The 18,312-nt window shown below is 49.8% G+C and overlaps 1 protein-coding gene across 4 annotated transcripts in view; it reads right to left on the reverse strand.

Annotated features, from left to right (window-relative positions):
* The window catches only part of PTPRU (protein tyrosine phosphatase receptor type U), an 86,264-nt gene that overhangs the window by 14,480 nt on the left and 53,472 nt on the right, over positions 1 to 18,312 (reverse strand). For 3 of the 4 annotated variants that reach the window (XM_068967399.1, XM_068967397.1, XM_068967398.1), the window contains 4 exons: positions 16,321 to 16,478; positions 5,747 to 5,937; positions 4,966 to 5,041; positions 4,397 to 4,473 (listed from right to left, as the gene is read on the reverse strand). In XM_068967399.1, coding sequence (XP_068823500.1) covers positions 4,397 to 4,473; positions 4,966 to 5,041; positions 5,747 to 5,937; positions 16,321 to 16,478 — 502 coding nt within the window. Of the gene's footprint in view, positions 1 to 2,677; positions 2,696 to 4,396; positions 4,474 to 4,965; positions 5,042 to 5,746; positions 5,938 to 16,320; positions 16,479 to 18,312 lie in introns of all 4 variants that reach the window. The other variant, XM_068967400.1, reaches the window with a different exon arrangement.

Here is an 18,312-nt window from a genome sequence, read left to right on the forward strand (position 1 = left end):
CCAGTACTTAATCAATAGTCACCATTACTACTGCTACCACTTTAAATGTCAACAAGTATCACTGAAGGTCTCAATGGTGTGAACATCAAGTATTACTGGGCAGACAGCAGTGTACGACAGGAGTTCACAATACGAGTCTTGGGTCAGGCTGAGCTGGGTCTCTGCTGCCAGGTAGTAACTGTGTGATTCTAGGCACTAAGCAGGCACTTCTCAGCCTTTAATGTGCATGCGAATCTCCTGGAGATCTTGTTAAAAGGCAGATTCAGATTCAGATGGTCTGGGCAGGGCCTGGGATTGTGCATTTCCAACCAGATCCCAGGTGGCGCCAAGGTGGGGCCTCAGAGCACACTTGGAGTAGCCAGGCTCTCCGACTCTCTAAGCCTCTGTTCTCCTCCAGAATATGAGGATGATACCAAGACACACACGTGCTGTATACCTACACATTCCCATGAAAATGACCAAAACATAGTCAAAGTTACCAAGACTGAAGAGCCTCCCAGAGTCACTTCGCCCTCACTACCGGAACTTCTCCAGGTCTAGCCTAATTCCTTCCCACTGTCTCCCCAGCCACGCCTCTGCTTCATGTCTTTAGGGGAGCTTCTGGGCAACAGGTCAGAGGGGGCGCTTGGCAGAGGTGCTGCCAGTGTTGCCCTCCACCCCTAGCCTCAGTCAACCTGGGAACAGGCTACTCCACCTAAAGCCAGTTTGCTTGAGACTCTCACGCGAGAGCCAGAGTCTCCAGTGCCCAGCATATTGCCAGGACCCAACTGCTAATCAACACATACAGCAAACAGCTCAATAATTTTTCAGACAGATGGCTTTCAATATCTGTATGTTCACTTTTTAGTTGCACATGTGCATTACTGCACAATTACATCACACAGAGGACAGTGAAATGGAAAGTTTTAAATGATCAGATGTTAAAGGAAGATAAGGAGACCACCTTGAGCACACCCGCTTTAGAGACCAGGATTAGAGAGCAGGGGTGCTCCTACTCTGGGCCATCAGCCTGTCCTAGGAGCCCGTTCCCGGGCAGACACTCACCCCTCCTTGGTGCCTTTGAGAGGGCAGAGCTAGGAAACTGACTACCTGCACAGTGGGCAAGGCCCCTGGGGCATCCCAATGCCCCCAAAGAGAGAGATCCAGGGTCTCATGTAAGGGTGGGGGGGTTCTCACATAAGGGTACAGGGCTCAGGTTGGATTTGAGGCCCCGGCTCTGCTAATCCAGAGCCTTGGGGCCATGAGTAAGCCACTCAATCTTTTTAAGCCTCAGTTTTGTCATCTGCCAAATGCAGGTCTCAACCTCATAGAGTGTGGCAAAGATGACAAGAGGTGCCAGAAGTGCCTCGCACAGAGCACGTACTCAGCCAATAATGTTTTTGGTAACAGGCCTTTGAAAATGAAATAAGCCATGTCCCCTCAGGATATTTCATAAGAGTCTGGCAGCAACTAAATGAATGTGTTATATGGAGACTGAGATGTAAAAACATATAATGATCTAGGGACTTGCTCAGCTGTCCAGCGGTTATGATCCACACTCCCAATGCAGGGAACACGGATTCAATCCCTGATTGGGAAACTGACTGGGGAACTAAGACCCCATAGGCCATGAAGTGTGGCCAAAAAATTTAAAACAAAAAAAGTTTTTAAGAAAAAAAATATATATATAATGATCTATATTCATCACCTCCTAATGGGGTTGCTAAGGCTGAGTACATCCATTGCCTTCTGTGGGTCTAATATTTCATTTAAGTTTAGCAACTTTACAAATCAACTGCGTAAAGAAACTCAAAATAAGGCAGAGGGTATCTAGGAACACATGAGGAACAACTTTCATCTTCAGCAGATGCGACAGCAGGGACCTTACGCTTTATATATTAGTGCAAGGCCCCAAGCATAAACATGTTGTCTGAAAGTCTAATAATGAGTTGTATTTTTCCAATCATAAAAAAGCCAGACATATATTTGTAAAAGAAAAAAAGAAGATAAGATAGACAAGGTATCCCCCAACTATGACAAAAGTTAGATTTAAAAAATCAAATGAGAGGACTCTGCTAGGTGGAATTTTTTTTTTAATTCTTATAAGGCCCACACATAGCAAAATTATAAAATACCCAACTGCTCCCCCAAAATAAAACATTCAAATTAGGGCTAAATTTGAGGGCAAAGCGGTGAGGGTTGAGTTTCAAGCAAACTGATCACAAAGGGACTAGAACACAAGGGAAACTACTACTAAAGGGGAGTGCCTGGGGCCATCCCTGGGACCCCCAAGCAGCGGGAGGACAGGGCACCCAGGGCAGCTCCTCCCACCCAACCCCTCCCAGGCCCGCAGAAGGTATGGCTAATGAGGACTCATCGGGCACAGGGAGCTGAGAAGGGAGACAGAGGTGTTGGCCGGGGAGATGGCCGGGGCCTGGGGAGGCACCCAGACACTGCAGGCCCCCGCTTAGGGTAGAGGGGATGGAGGGCATTGTTTACAACAGGGGTCGTGTCAAACTTTCAGCCCCAGCGGCCCCTGGCCAGGCTGCTGACATGGACGGTTGGTGCTGGGCACACAAGTGGAGGAGAAGGAAGACAGAGACAAGAGAGAGGGAGAGAGACAGCCAGAGACCGCGAGAGAGCCTGAGATACGGCTGGTCAGACAGACAGGAGGAGGAAATGCGAGAGAGATACTTACTTCACGGTTTATCCGAATCTTAATGATTCCAGTGAGGGAACAGGACAAAGCAAAAGAGACAGATATTAGGCCAGAGGCAGATGGAGGTGGACGGCAGGGCACAGCAGTGGCTGGAATGGGTGATGCCCAGCAGGCGTGGCAGAGCAGAGACGGGTGGCCAGGTCTGGGCAAGAGAAGGGCAGGGGCAGGGCCCCAGCGGGGCCCCAGGAGAAGCCGACTAGGGCCTTGAGGACCCCGAGGCGAGGCCCCTGTCCCTGTCCCCATAGCTGCCGAAGTCTGAGAGGCAAGGCCAGGTCGGACCATACTGCAGCCTGAGGAGAGGGTGAGAGAGGGGGTGGGTGGGGGAGAAAGCAAGGGATTCTGGCAAATATGGGCGAGCGCATCTGGCCACCAGGAGGAAGTGAAGAAGGAGAAGAGAGGTCACATCCACCATCCCTGATTGCTCCCCACTCCCGGATACACCTCTGACCTGGCACACTGGTTCTGCCTGAGATTACCCTTCCCTTCCCTCTCCAGCCACCCAAAGCCAGCGCAAGCCCTCTGACTCCATGCAGCCCAACACGGCTAAAGCTGGCCCCACCACTACCTTTGCGGTACAATGCTGAGAAAGTCATTCACTCCTCTTTCCTGGCCTGTGATTGCCCATCTAACCTGAATTCATTCCACTTGTATGTTTATGAGCCTCCCCGACTAGAATCTACGGATTCAAGGAAAGCAGGGACTATGTCTCCTTTTTCACAGGTGTATTCCTGGTGGCCAGCACAATGCCTGGTACACAGTAGATGCTCAAAATACATTTAACATCCAATGAATGAATAAGTGATTCTCTGCACACTTGACTTGCTGCCGGTCGGGGAGTCTGATCAGCGTCCCTGGGCCTGTCCTGTCCCACTCTCATCCACACTTGGGGAGCGGATTCATCACCTCTTCTTCACGCCCAAGCCCAGGCCCCGCTGGCTGCCTGCCCTGTCTCCAGCCCCTCCCTCTGGTCCAGCCTGACCAGTAGCTGCTGCGGTTGGCAAGACAGCCTTGTCATCAGCAGCACAGGCTATGGAGACCCTGACCAGCTGAGATGCGGCTCCCTTCTTGACCACTTGCTAGCTGGGTCACCTAGAGGAAAAGGAGCTTCACTTCTCTGAGCCCCAGTTTTCCTCACCTGTAAAGTGAGGCCACGATGCTGACCACAGCATAGGGTGGTTGTTGGAGTTATAGACAATTAAATATTTGGCATAAAGTGCTTAGCACAGTGCTTGGCACACAGTACATGGTCAATTAACCTGAGTTTGTCACAGTCCAACACTTCCAATGCTTCCTGATGCCCCTAGGAAAAAAGCCCAGCTCCTCAGCCTGCCATTTGAGGCCTTCACAGTCCAGCCCCTGCCTGACTCAGCCTGACTGTGTGCCATGAGAACCCCATCTCCAGCCTCGGGGCCCCTCACTGAGAGGGGACCTGTTCTCACATCTAGGCCTGGCTGTCTGCCCTCTTGCCTCCATTCTGCTTCACTCACACCCCCAGCCCAGGGAAGCCCTCCTGAGAGCCGCTGCCCACCCTGTCCTCCCCTCTGCTGAGCTCCCTGGCACTGACTGCAGGAGGTGGGGGCACTCAGAAATCCAGCCACGTGAACCCCGACTTCTTCCCTGCCGGGTCCCGCCCCACCAGGACAGTGAGCCTGGAGCGGCCAGGGCCAGTCGGCGGACGCAACGGGGCGAGGCACTCACGTCTATGTAGTTGGCATTGATGTAGTCGGCGTCGGGGTCTCCCAGCATCGGGTGCAGCTTCACTCGGTGCCGATCGTCTGGAAATATACAGCACGTGGCCATGGGGCGGGCAGGGGCTGAGCTGGGGAGCCCAACCCCGGGGCAGTAGCAGGGAGGCTTCCTGGAGGCCAGAGCCGGGGCACAGGCAGGGCAGTCAGGGAACCCAGAGACTCAGGGCTGACCAGCGGGCCCTCCGTATCACTGGAGGTAGGACAGGCCAGTGGTTAGTCGGGGCTGCAGTGTCAAGGAGGCCCGAGGCCCGGTGCTGCTCTGGCAGGTATCAGCTGTGTGATCCCGGGAGGGGAGCTTAACCTCTCAAGCCTCAGCTTCCTCATCTGTAAAGTGGGAGTTCTACTACATCCCACGTCACAGGACTGCTGAGAACACTAAGTCAGATGAGGAGCGTGGTGCTCAGCGCACAGCCCAGCCTGCGACAGGCCCTCCATAAACGGCTCACTCTGCTCTTCTCCCTCTTCCTGCTTCCTCCCACCCACTGCCCCCCCGATCGCAGGCCCTCCTGCAGGACTCACAGGCAGGCACGGGCTCCTGTCGGCCACCCTTGACCTTGTCTTTCTTCTTTGTAGCATCCCAGCCTTCAAAGAAACTCTGCCAGAAGGGAAAGGCATAGCCAGTGGGGGGAGGGAAGCCCCTCCCCTCCCAAGAGCCCGACCCTGTCAGCAGAAGGAGGTGGGACCACGGGAAGGGCCAGGTTCAGGGTTAAACTTGGGGCCTGAGATGAAGTCACTGTATACTCCTTTATATGTGAGGGACTAAGTTTAATACCAAGCAGTGTGGGGAGGGGAGTGAGAAAAAGAGGGGGAAAGAGGTAATTATAGCTCAGAGACATTTCAGAACGAAGGTTAGGTTTAGGTCAAATCCAGGTCTGACCTGGGACGAAGGTAAAATTTTGAGGGTCAAATTAAGTCCAGACGGAGGCAGGATGGGATTCAAGTCAGAGTTAAAAACGGAGCTTAGGACGAAAGTTAGGGTCAAAGTTACACTGGGGTTTAGGCTGGAGGTCAGGGTCAGTGTTAGTGGTCAGGTCCACATCAGGGATAGATAAAGGATCCTGGCAGGGTCCAGACGGAGACCAACATAAGATTCAGACACTTTTTAAGTCAGGGTTAGGATGAGGGAGAAACCAGGTCAGGCTGAGACTAGGGCCAAGGTCAAGGCCAAGAAATTAGCTTGAGATGGGGACTGTCAGGGCAAGGATCCATCCAGGGACCAGCTGAGGGCTGCCAGGGTCCACAGTGAGGAGGAGCCAGGGAAGGCCCTGGCGAGGGGTCCCAGCTGGACGGGGCCAGGCACCTCATATTCCTGCTTGAAGCCGTAGCCCTCGGCCGTCTTCATCTGGTTGATGTGCTGCAGGAGGTCGGCCACACGCACCGCGGGGTGCAGCTGCCCCGTGTGATACGGGGAGCCCTTCCGGCCACACGGCCGCCGTGGTGAGCCCCCTAGGAGGCTGCTGGCCTCAGTGACCCCACTGCCGCGCTGGTCTCCTGCAGCCAGACAAAGGAAAAAGGGGCTCCTGATGTGCACCGGCCCCAGCCAGGGGAACCCCACATGGACTCAGGGGAGCCGAGGGAGGGATGGGAGCACAGCCAGCGTGGAGGATGCCCGGGTTGTTTGCTAGAGCCAGGCAGCTGGCTGGGCCGCCCTGGGTGACCCTGGATGAGCCCCTTCCCTGGGGCGTCCCGGTCTTCCCATTGGTAGAATGAGGGGATCGGGTCACATGCCCTCTGGGGGCCCTTCTGGCCCAGCCCTGCAGATGGGATCCCTCGTCCCCTCACCCTCGCGGGCTTCCCAGCGAGGGCCCCCTCTGTGACTTCAGCCTGCAGGGGGCAGCGCTCAGCAGAGCCCACGACATCCCCTCCTTCCTCCCCCTCTTTCTCCCAGGGAACAATCTGGAACACTGACAACTCCCAGCAATCACCCCATTCAAAGACAAGCAAGTCCTGAAATTAGCTGCTGTTGCCACCCCCTCCACAGATGAACGGAAAGCACCTGAATAGAGGCGTTTCTCCAGCGCAAGCATTTCCTTTGTCAGCCTGTGTGGCAGCTCAGCCCATGGAGAGCAGGTGGAGAGGATCACGCTGCCCCACACTCCAGAAAACCATCCCTTCCCCACGGACCACCACTCCCCAGCTCTCCTGGCCAGCCTCCCCAGGAACATCCCACCCTGGTCCCCCTGGTCAGGTCCTGGGATGGAGGAACAGCCCCACTCAGCCACACCTAGCTTCCAACACTCACTCCCACACACTCAGCACGTATTCCCTCCTCCTGGCCTGGCTGCGGTGCAGGGGCTTTCTCTGCATGTCTCACCACTGTTCTCTGCCCAGCTCTGAGCCCGCAGGGGCAGGTGGAGGACTCCCAGCGGGCCTCCCTTCCCAAGTCTTCACACATGGTCTTCCTCTGCATCACTATCCCCTGATGCCTGGTGAACCCATATCCATCCATCAGGTCTGGACTCTTAATTCCCAGTCTTGACTAATGGGTGGAATGAATGCAATACCCAGACAGACACCGCCACCCTCCCCAAACTCCAATCTCTGCCTCCTCAAATCGGGGAGACTGCGGGCCCTGCTTGGGTTCCACTTCCTGTGCCAAGGTTTGAAAGCTGCCTCGAGGTAGAGGGGCAATGCGAGGCAGGCACTTCAGTTTGCTTTGCTTTTCTCAGGAATCACAGTGGAGGACTGCCTGGTGCCCAATGTCTGAAAACAACTGTTTCACATGTTTTATCCAGATTTCCAGTTGCTTACAGCTGGAGGGCAAGCCACGTACCAGTTACACACATGTATGTGTGTGTGCGTGTGAGTTACTCATGTCTGACTCTTTGTGACCCCATAGACAGTAGTCCACCAGGCTGCTCTGTTCATGGAATTCTCCAGGCAAGAATACTGGGGTGGGTTGCCATTTCCTTCTCCAGGGCATCTTCCCTACCCAGGGATTGAACCCAGGTCTTCTGAATTGCAGGCAGATTCTTTACTGTCTGAGCCACCAGGGAAGCCCACCCATTACACATTTGTGGTCAAATGCCTCAAGCCCTTCATTTTTCAGGTAGAGAAACTGAGATCTGAAGAGGAGAGATTTGCCTAAAGCAGTGGCTGCCCAAGTGTGTTCCAGAAAATGCTGGTCGTGCCCGATGACTCACGTATTCAACAAAGAGAAGGATCATAGGGACAGCTTCTATGTTTTAAAGGAGTTAGTGAAATTCTGGTTTAAATAAAAATAAGTAGGTTGTTTTCCCCTGTGAAACCTCCTAGGGCTTCCAACAAGTTAGTGTGTATTTTAAATCTCCAAGAGATGGGTGGGAATAGCAAGGTTTCACCTCCGTCTTTCACCACAGACAAACTGTTTGTTTCATGAAATATCCTCAGGGGAATACAGTATACTATGGCAATTAAGAGACAGGATCTGGTGTCAGACAGGCTTCAGATCAAATCCCAGTTCTGCATGTAACCTTGGGGATGTTACTTACTCTCCAGAAATTTCCCTTTTCATACGGCAAATGAAGATTAAAACTGTTACTCTCCAATATGATGATATAAATATTCAATGTGCATGCATGCTAAGTCACTTCAGTCCTGTCCGACTCCTGTGACCCTGTGGCCTGTAGCCCGCCAGGCTCCTCTGTCCATGTGATTCTCCAGGCAAGAATACTGGAGTGGGTGGCCATTCCCTTCTCCAGCGGATCTTCCCGACCCAGGGATCAAGCCCAGGTCTCCTGCGTCTCCTGCACTGCAGGCAGATTCTATACCAAGATTATGTATACATAGCACCCAGCCCAGTGCCTGGCACATGAGCACCTGCAGGTGGGGCTGTGGACATCACTGGGAGTTTCCAGGAAAAGGAGGATCCCCTTGAGTTTCAGAAAGCCAGGCCAGATGGTTGACAAGAGGTGGCCTTTCTGCCCGGGTCCTTCTCCACCACTGGATCCTGGTCTAAGACATGACAATTCCAAAGAGCACACAAGACAAGCACACAAATTTCAAGCAAAAAAAGACTTCTGCTGGTTCAAAGATCTCAGAGATGAGAGGGTCCTAAGTGTTCTTCATGGAAACCGTGTTGACAGCTCCACAGTGAGCTCTCCAGACAGAAAATCCAGCAGCTCATCTCAGAGATCTTGAAAGGCTGAAAGCTCTGATAGGGCCTCACAAGTAGGCATGGAATCATCTGGCAATGGCTGAAGACAAGCAAATGCCCCCACTGGTTGGGAGGAAGCCAGAGCCAAATTTGGGCAGCTTCCAGGTGAGCCCGAGAGCAACAAGATGTTCTCCAAACAAGACCACCAGAGGACAAAGGATGATGAATGATGATGCTGCCAGGAAGATGTTCCATTTCCTGGGCCCAGAGAAGACATATCCTTACTCTTCTCACCCATGCATTCCCACGGGATCTCTCTCTCCCTCTCTAACACACACACACACACACACACACACACACACACACAGATCCTGAGGACTAGCTTGCCCGCACAGCTGGAAGCCCCTGAAAGGATGACAGAAAGGAAGGTAAGAGCCAGCCCTCAGCTTCAAGGTGGGCACTCAGGCGCTGGCCTTGGCTTTCTCCAGCTCCATAATGATTATGGGATAATTTGGGGGAGTAACCACTGGATGCTTGCTCCTTGAAAGAAAAATTATGACCAACCTAGACAGCATATTAAAAAGCAAAGACATTACTTTGCCAACAAAGATTCAGCTAGTTAAAGCTATGGTTTTCCCAGGAGTCATGTATGGATGTTAGGGTTGGACTATAAAGAAAGCTGAGCACCAAAGAATTGATGCTTTTGAACTGTGATGTTGGAAAAGACTCTTGAGAGTCCCTCGGACTGCAAGGAGATCCAACCAGCCCATCCTAAAGGAAATCAGTCCTGAATATTCATTGGAAGGACTGATGCTGAAGCTGAAACTCCAATACTTTGGCCACCTAATGCGAAGACCTGACTCATTTGAAAAGACCCTGATGCTGGGAAAGATTGAAGGCAGGAAGAGAAGGGGACAGCAGACGATGAGACGGTGGATGGCATCACCGACTCAATGAACATGAGTTTGAGTAAACTCCGGGAGTTGGTGATGGACAGGGTGGCCTGGTGTACTGCAGTCCATGTGGTTGCAAAGAGTCGGACACGACTGAGCAACTGAACTGAACTGAACTGAACCACTGGACAGCTGATGTTTTGCGGGGAGGACTGGAGGCCCAGAGGAAAGAACACTGGGTGTGGAGTTAGAGGAGCCTGAATGTGAATTCTGTCTCAAGTCACTCGACCTCTCTGGACCTTGGTTTTCTCATTTGAAAATGAGGATCCTCAGACTTCCCTCAAAGATAGGCACTTCCCCCAATTCCCATCCACCCTTGATGAAGACAGGCCACCAGCTATGCAACCAACAGCACATTATACTTCTCCTTCACTATTTGCAATTAGCAAACAACTTTAAAGAAACACAACCTGTAACAATAGCTAACAAGATCTAACATACTGAGGGCTTTCACATGCCTGGCATGATTCTTAAGCCATTCAATCCTTAGAATATTCCTATGACATAAGTGTTATTGTTATTCCCCTTATTACATAGGGGCTTCCCTGGTGGCTCACAGGGTAAAGAATCTACCTGCAATGCAAGAGACCTGGTTCAACCCCTGAGTTGGGAAGATCCCCTGGGGCAGGGGATGGCTACCCACTCCAGTATTCTTGCCTGGAGAACTCCATGGACAGAGGAGCCTGGCTACAGTCCATGGGGTCACAAAGAGTCAGACACAACTGAGTGGCTAACACTTTCACTTGTATGGGCTTCCCAGGTGGCGCTAGCAGTAAAGAACCCACCTGCCAATGCAGGAGACATAAGAGACACAGGTTTGATACCTGGGTCAGGAAGATCTCCTTGCGGAGGGCATAGCAACCCACTCTATATTCTGAGGCCAGAAGGGTTGAGTGCCCTGCTGCTTAAGTGGCAGCATTAGGATTCATGCTCAGCCCATCTGACTCCGGGACCCTATTGTCTTCCTCTGATTTCCTCTTCCTGAAAAGAGGGCATTTGCTGTGTCAAATAAGGGGCATTTATTTGACAAACCATTTGGCTGGAACCCTCTGGTTCCCATAGCGGTCAAGAGCTCTGGAAGGATGAGAACCCAGAGGGTTTGAGGGTTTCAGGGCAGGATCAGAATCCACAGGGGCACATTCCAACAACTTGGGAACATCCCAGCTCAACATTTACTCAGCATGGGAAGTCCCTATTTAAAATTTCCATACTGAGGTTGAATCTAATCAACATGGTTTTAAACCACAAAAATCTGGCCTCACTGTTAGGAAAAGAAAAGTAGCGGCTAGACCAGGACACGGCATAAAGAAAGAGAGAAGCCTTAAGACTGAGCTTCAGTCTCCTGAATACATCTTGAGCTTCCCAGCCGTCACACCTTCCCCCTGCGTCCAGCATCCTGCCTTCAGTGTCCACCCCTTCTCACCGTCCATCAGATCTTATCCATCTCAGCTGAAACCCTGGCCTCCCCTGCCCAAAGGTGTGTCTTCTCAAGACTATGGCAACACATTTTCCCCACTGCTCCGCCAGCAGTTAGCCCAGTGCTGAATCTCCTGGGTCCATCTCACTTCCCAACTAGACAGTGAGCTTCTTGGGTGCAGAGCCCGTGTTTCCTGCCTCTCTCCGTCTCTCCCTAGGACTCAGCAGCAAGATGTGTGACCACAGCACCCCCACCTCCCACTCCCCCCAAAACCCACTTGAGTTTTCCGCCCAAGCAGACCTCGCCAGGTTGTGAAATGTGCATTTACACACGCATTTACATTTGCACACGCTCTGTGCATTTACCTCATGCATAGATGCCTTTGCTTCCTGTCTCTGCCAACCCAAATCCTACCCGGTCCACCAGGCCTGCGTGATACAGCAATTTGCAATTCAAAGATACCTGCATTTAAATCCTGACTCTGCCACCTTCTGGCGGTTTGACCCAGACAAGTGATTCTCCTCTCTGTGTCTCTGTTTCCTTGTTTGTAAGATGAAGAGTTGATTAACAGCTCAGTGGCAACCCAATCCAGTACTCTTGCCTGGAAAATCCCATGGACGGAGGAGCCTGGTGGGCTGCGGTCCATGGGGTTGCTAAGAGTCAGACAGGACTGAGCGACTTCACTTTCACTTTTCACTTGCATGCATTGGAGAAGGAAATGGCAACCCACTCCAGTGTTCTTGCCTGGAGAACCCCAGGGGCGGGGGAGCCTGGTGGGCTGCCGTCTATGGGGTCGCACAGAGTCAGACACGACTGAAGCGACTTAGCAGCAGCAGCATGTAGGGCTGTAGTTAAATTTAATGAGGGAAGGTCACAGAGAACATCATGCAGAAATGCAAGTCAATGGACTTGAAAGCATAAATGAAATGGACACATTCCTAGACAAATATAACACTAAAAGTGTCTTTTAAAAACAGAAAGCTTGAAGAGCTCTTTATCCCTTTAAATAAATTGAATTAAAAGTTTTAAATGTTTCCATAAAGAAAACTAAAGACAAGGACTCTTTTGGTTTCACTGATGAATTCCACCCAACTTTCAGGGACTTGGAGCCAATGAGTCCAATCTTCTGTGATAAGGAAAAATGAGACAAGATCTCTGTGCGTTTTATAAGACGAGTAGAATCTGGATACCAGAAACCAGACAAAGATAACACAAAAAAGAAAAATTACAGGCCAATCCCACTGGGGAATACAGCTTTAGAATCTTGAACTATAATTATACTAAATCCAATAATTCACAAAAAAAATATTACCCATCAGACCAAGTCGAATTTACCCCAGGAATGGAAGGTCATTTGAACATTAAAAAATCTATCAACACAATATTGTAATGCAATTATCCTCCAATTAAAAATAAATAATTTTTTTAAGGGGAAAAAAAGGAAAATCTAAAACTGTCACTCACCTCACTAACAAACTAAAGGAAGAAAAATGACATTATGAGTAGCTCCTAAAAAGTCAAACAAATAGACAAGTATAACAATACAGATATAGACTCACAGACATGGAGAACAAACTAGGTTTTGCCAGAGGGGCAAGGGGGAGGAAGAAAGGCAAAATAGATGAAAAGGATTTAGAGGTACAAACTACCAGTTACAAATTTTAAAAGCCACAGGGATGTAATATACAGCACAGAGAATATAGCCAATAATAGTGTAATAACTTTCCACGGTCTATAATCTAGAAAAATATCAAATTATATTATATACCTGAAACTAACAATACTATAACCCAACTATACTTCCATTAAAAAAGAAAGTTTATCAAGGTGGATGGATATAAGACCAATATCTATTCGCACAAAAATCAACTGCATTTCTCTATATGACCAATACTTAGAAATATAATATTCTAAAAATATACCCCGTGTGCTGGGAAAACTGGACATCCATATGCAAAAGAATGACGTTGGACCCTTATCTAACATCATACACAAACATTAACTCAGAAAGGACTAAAGACCTAAATGTAAGATCTAAACATAGGGCAAAAGCTTCATAACATAAGATTTGGCAAGAATTTCTGGGCTATGATACCAAAGACATAAGCAACAAAAGAAAAAAACAGACAAAATGGACAACATCAAAATGTAAACATTTGTTCATCAAAAGATACTAATCGCAGAGTAAAAAGGCAACCAACAGAATGAGATAAAAATGTTTGTAAATCATTTATCTGATAAGGATTAATATCCAGAATAAATATAGAACTCTTAAAACTCAACAGCAAAAGGACAAACAGCCCAATTCAAAAATTCTCCAAATAAAGTACACAAACAGCCAATAAACTCATGAAAGGATGCTCAACATCACATCACTCCAGCATTAGGGAAAAGAAAATCGAAACTACGAGATACCATCTCACATCCATGACGATGGCTGCTATAATTTTTTTTTTCTTTAACAGAAAACAAGTACTGGCAAGGATGTGGGGAAAACTGGAACCCCTGTGCACTACTAGGGGGGATGCAAAATGGTGCAGCCACGGTCGAAAACCGTGGCAGGCCCTCAAAAAATTAAAAATAGACCCACTGTATGATCCAGCAATTCCATTTCTGGGTATATACCCAAAAGTACTGAAAGCAGGGACCCGGAGAGATGTTTGTATACACCCATGTTCATAGCAGGCTTCCCTGGTGGCTCAGGCGTCTCCTACAGTGCAGGAGACCTGGGTTCCATTCCTGGGTTGGGAAGATCGCCTAGAGAAGGGAATGGCAACCCACTCCAGCATTCTTGCCTGGAGTGTTATTCACAATAGCTAAAACTTAGAAACCACCGAAGTGTCTATCAACAGGCAAATGGGTCAGAAGAGCCAGCATATACATACGACAGAATATTATTCAACCTTAAAAAGAAAGGCAATTCTGGAAGTTCCTTGGCAGCCCAGGGGTTAGGACTCTGAGCTTCCACTTCAGGAGCCACAGGTATGACCCCTGGGCAGGGAATTAAGATCCCTCATGCCATGCGGTGCAGCCAAAAACTAGGAGTTAAAAAAATTAATTTTTTCAAAAAGCAATTTAAAAACAGGCAGTTCTAAAAGGTGCTACGACATGGATGAACTCTGAGGACATTACGTTAGGTGAAATAAGCTAGTCCCTAAAGACGAGCACTGCGTGATTCCACTTACATGAGACAGTAATCAAAGTCAGAAAGTAAGAATGGTGGTGGCCAGGAACTGAGAAGAGAGGGAACAGGGAGTTTAATGGATGTCGAGTTTCGGTTTTACACAACGAAAACCAATCCTAAGATTCAACGCACATTCCGCCAACCAAATTTGCCAAGGAATTTGAAGAGATGATTCTAAAACTTGTAAGAAAAAGAACGAAGGCCAATATAGCCGAGACATCCTTGGTGAAGAGCAAGGTTGGGAGGGCTTGACGTTTCAGATATCAAGACCTAGATACCTACGGTAATTGGCTGGTTTGGTACTGACACAGGAATCACCAAACTGGCCTATGATAAAGAACAGGGAGCCAAAACATAGCCCATACATATATGGAAATGTGATATATGATACGGGGTGGCTCTGCAAATCAGTGGTGAAAAAATGAACTGTAATACCTGATGCTGGGACAGTTGGTTTTCCCTATAGAAAAAAAATAATTTATATCACATACAAAAATCAACTACAAATGGATGAAGATGTACAAGTGAAGTGCAAAATATTAAAAGTTTTAGAAAAAAGTAAAAAATGTCTTGCAATTTTGCATACAGAAGAATCCATTAAACAAACACAAAAATAGAAATCAAAAAGGAAAAGACTGATGAACTTGACTAAATCGACACAAAAATTTGTTCATCCAAAGACACTATAAATAACCAGTGAAGATGAGCCACAAATTGGGAGAAGATATTTGCAATTCATAAGAGACAAATGAGTCTCATCCTAAATATATAAAGAACTCCTAAAAACCACTAAGAAAGCAACAGAAAACCAAACAGAAAATTAGGTAAAAGACATGAACAGGCATTTTACGGAAGAAGAAACCTGAATGGCCGATGATGATTTGCAAATATGTTCAACTTCATTAGTAATCAGAGAAATGCAAATTAAGACTATAGAGAATTACCATCTTTATACAAACTAGTTTGGCGAAAGTGAAGAAGCCTGGCAAGTTTTGATCTCGATGTGGAGTGATGCACACTCTTACGCCCTGCTGCTAGGAATGAACACAGGCAAAGACGCTTTGGAAAACAATTTGGCCCTGTCTCAGAAAGCAGAACAAGCACATACTTTATAATCCAGCAGCTCTTATTTCCAGAAGCTGCTGTGCAGGTGCATCTAGAGATTCATTTAAGAACATTCACAGCAGCCTCGTTTGTAATAACAAGAGAACTAGGAACAAATCAAATGCCCGTGGATGGCAGGATGGAGAAATAAATTGTGATATATTCATACAATGGAAAACTATACATCAGAGAAAATAAATGAACTATAGCAAAACATCCACCTGGGTAAATGTTGGAAACATGGTGTTGAGCTGAAAAATAGAGAGCAATTTCATTTTTATCAAGCTCAGAATGAGCGAAATTATAGCATGCACTGTTTGGGGACACACGCACACATGGTAAAAATGACTCCCCAAAAGCCAAGAAAGTTATAAACATAAATTTCAAGGGAATATTTACATCTAAGAGGGAGGTAGGGGCTATGAGAGACGCATTCAGATGACTTTCAAATTCACCAGTGGGCTTTACCAGTGTTTATTGTATTATTACGACTTCATGATTTTCCTAAATAGTCTATTTCCTTTTGTACAAATCAGCACTAAGTCAAATCAAAAGATGTGTGATGAAGCGATTGATGAGAAGCTCCTAGCATATACAGCTGACTCACCCTCCTCTCCCTGCAGGCCAGCCACAGCACTAAACAATGTATACACATTCTCATTTAGTCTCCCAGGGGCACCACCAGCAGAGATGATCTTCCTCCTCATTTTATACATGAGGAAGCAGACAACCAGAAAGGTTAAGCCACTTGCCTCAGGTCACGCAGCTCAGGGGACCTGAGATGCAAACCAAGGTCTAACTCCAGAGCACTCCCTTCACACAGCAGGAAGGAGATGGCTCTGACCCCACAGCAGCACTCCCTTCCCTGAGTCTCCAGAACACTTCTCACAATTAACAAGGCAACTCACACTCCTTTTAGATGAATCTGCGTCTAAGACCTCGATTTTCCTAAAGCTCCTCCAGTGCAAAGATAACACCGGTGCCTTCTCTGTATCCCCAGGGCCCATGCTGGTACCCAGCAGGATGCTTAGTCCCGTGGTTCGGGGTGTTACAGAATCCACTGATGGGGGGCTCTGCGCTGTTGGCTCAGGAGTCTGGGGCAGGAGTGCCTGGGGGCCACGAGGAAGGGGCAGGCACTCACCCCGGGGGCTGTAGCCGTGGGTGTCCATGAAGGAGAGGCCCAGCCGCTCATCCTCCTGCAGGGTGCTCTGGTCCGTGAAGCTCCGGTCCACAGCGCTCATCATGTGGGTCTTCTCCTGGCGGTAGTTGACAGTGGCTTTGGTCATGTTCACTGGCTTCCTGCAGAGGAGGGTCGATGGGAGACATGGGTGCTCAGCTGGACAGGACAGCACCCAGAGGTGGATGGGGAGACCCAGCAGTCAGGGGCCTTGAGGCCAGGAGCCAGTCTAGAAGCATCTCTGGATACTGAAGGGACTCTGGCCCCATCCTTTGCTCACCAGACCCGGAAAGCTGCCTCTTTGCCCAAAAGGGACCGGGCGGGGTCCCTGATGCTGGACAAGATTGAAGGCAGAAGGAGAAGAGGACGACAGAAAATGAGATGGTTGCATGGCATCACTGATTCAATGGATATTAGGTTGAGCAAACCCTGGGAGATAGGGAGGGACAGGGAGGCCTGGCATGCTGCAGTCCACAGGGTCGCAAAGAATCAGACACAACTTGGGAACTAAACAAGGGTCCCTATCCTGTGGACCTTTGCTGAGAGCAAGGGATGGAGCAGTGGTGACCTCAGGCTGGGATATGCCTCCTAACTCTCACTGGGCCTGAGGGCTCAGAAAATGGGGAGGACAGTCACTCTAGGCCTATTGTCGGGTCACAACAATCACCGCATCCACAACGAGGAAGATGGCTGCCCAGCTCCAGCCTTGCAGGCCCCACACATAACCTTCCCTCCTCTGGCCTCACCAGGCAGCTGCCCTGGGACCTCTTCCTCCTGCGTGGGAAAGCACTGCAATTCTCCTTCAGGCAGAGGGTCTGGTTAGAGCTCGGCTAGTCTCAGTGTCCACTGTTCAGTGGGCAGGGAATAAATTCCAATTACAACTTTTTCTTACCCCCAGGAACCCCAGGATGGTCCTCCCACAGGCCACACTAGACTTAAGTAATCCACACAGCATCCATATTCCTGTCGCTGCCCACCAGCCCATACAGCTGCCAGAAGCTGCAGAGGGAGAAGGCCCAGTCCTTCCCAAGATGGGGAGCTTCGGAGAGGACCCTGGGCAGGGACCCCTGCACAGCCCAGGTCTCCAGTCCAGCTTTAGACGTGGATGGTAGTTTGCAACCCCAGGGAACTCAGAGGAAAGTGGGAGGGAGTACAGGGGTGGGGAGGCAGGGCTCAAGGCTCCACGTCCGAGGGGCTGAAACCCAGGCAAAGGGAAAGGACGTGGGAATGGCACTGAGACTGGAGAAGAGCCGGGACCCGATCACAGGGAAGGCTCGAGACCAGAGAGCCGTTCACCTGCCCGGCCCTGCAGCATGCAGGATGCAGGTCAGACCTGAGAAGGGACTTCCAGGTCGTGCGGGCTCAGGGACACTGGTCATCGTCGTGGAGATGAAGAGGATAGTTTGGGACTCACTCCCCCGGAGAGACAAACTCCACTCAGCCCGTCCTGGCTCCAGAGCTGCTGGGGGCAGGGGGAGGGACAGGATGACCTCTGGATGCCCCTCCTGCCAGGACAACCATGTGTTTCCTCTGGGAAACACAGGAGAGAGGGCTCTGTGTCCTGCTGGGGACCAGTGCGGCTATGGACTGCGGTGGGTGTGACTTTCCCAATCTGAGACAGCTCAGCGGGCCCAAGCCTCCGACTCCCACCCACCTTCAGGCTCTGGCTGTCTCCCTCACTGTGGCCCAGGGCAGAGCCAAAGACCCTTTGGGGGCAGATGAGGAGAGGTCTCCGTGGCTGTGACCTCGACCATCAACATAGGACAGAAGGTGGAGGAGGAAGGGAGGTAAAGAGGGAGACGGGGGTGGGACAGAGAATTAGAGATACAGAGAAGGGAGAGGAGGGAAAAAAGGAATGACAAGGAGAGAGGCGGGGAAGGAGACAGAGGGCGGGGGGACAGGTCAGACACCAGCGACCACAGGGATGACAGACAGAGGGCCTCGGACAGAGGACAG

This window comes from Capricornis sumatraensis, chromosome 3 (assembly GCF_032405125.1).
Source record: "Capricornis sumatraensis isolate serow.1 chromosome 3, serow.2, whole genome shotgun sequence".
NCBI lineage: Eukaryota > Metazoa > Chordata > Mammalia > Artiodactyla > Bovidae > Capricornis > Capricornis sumatraensis.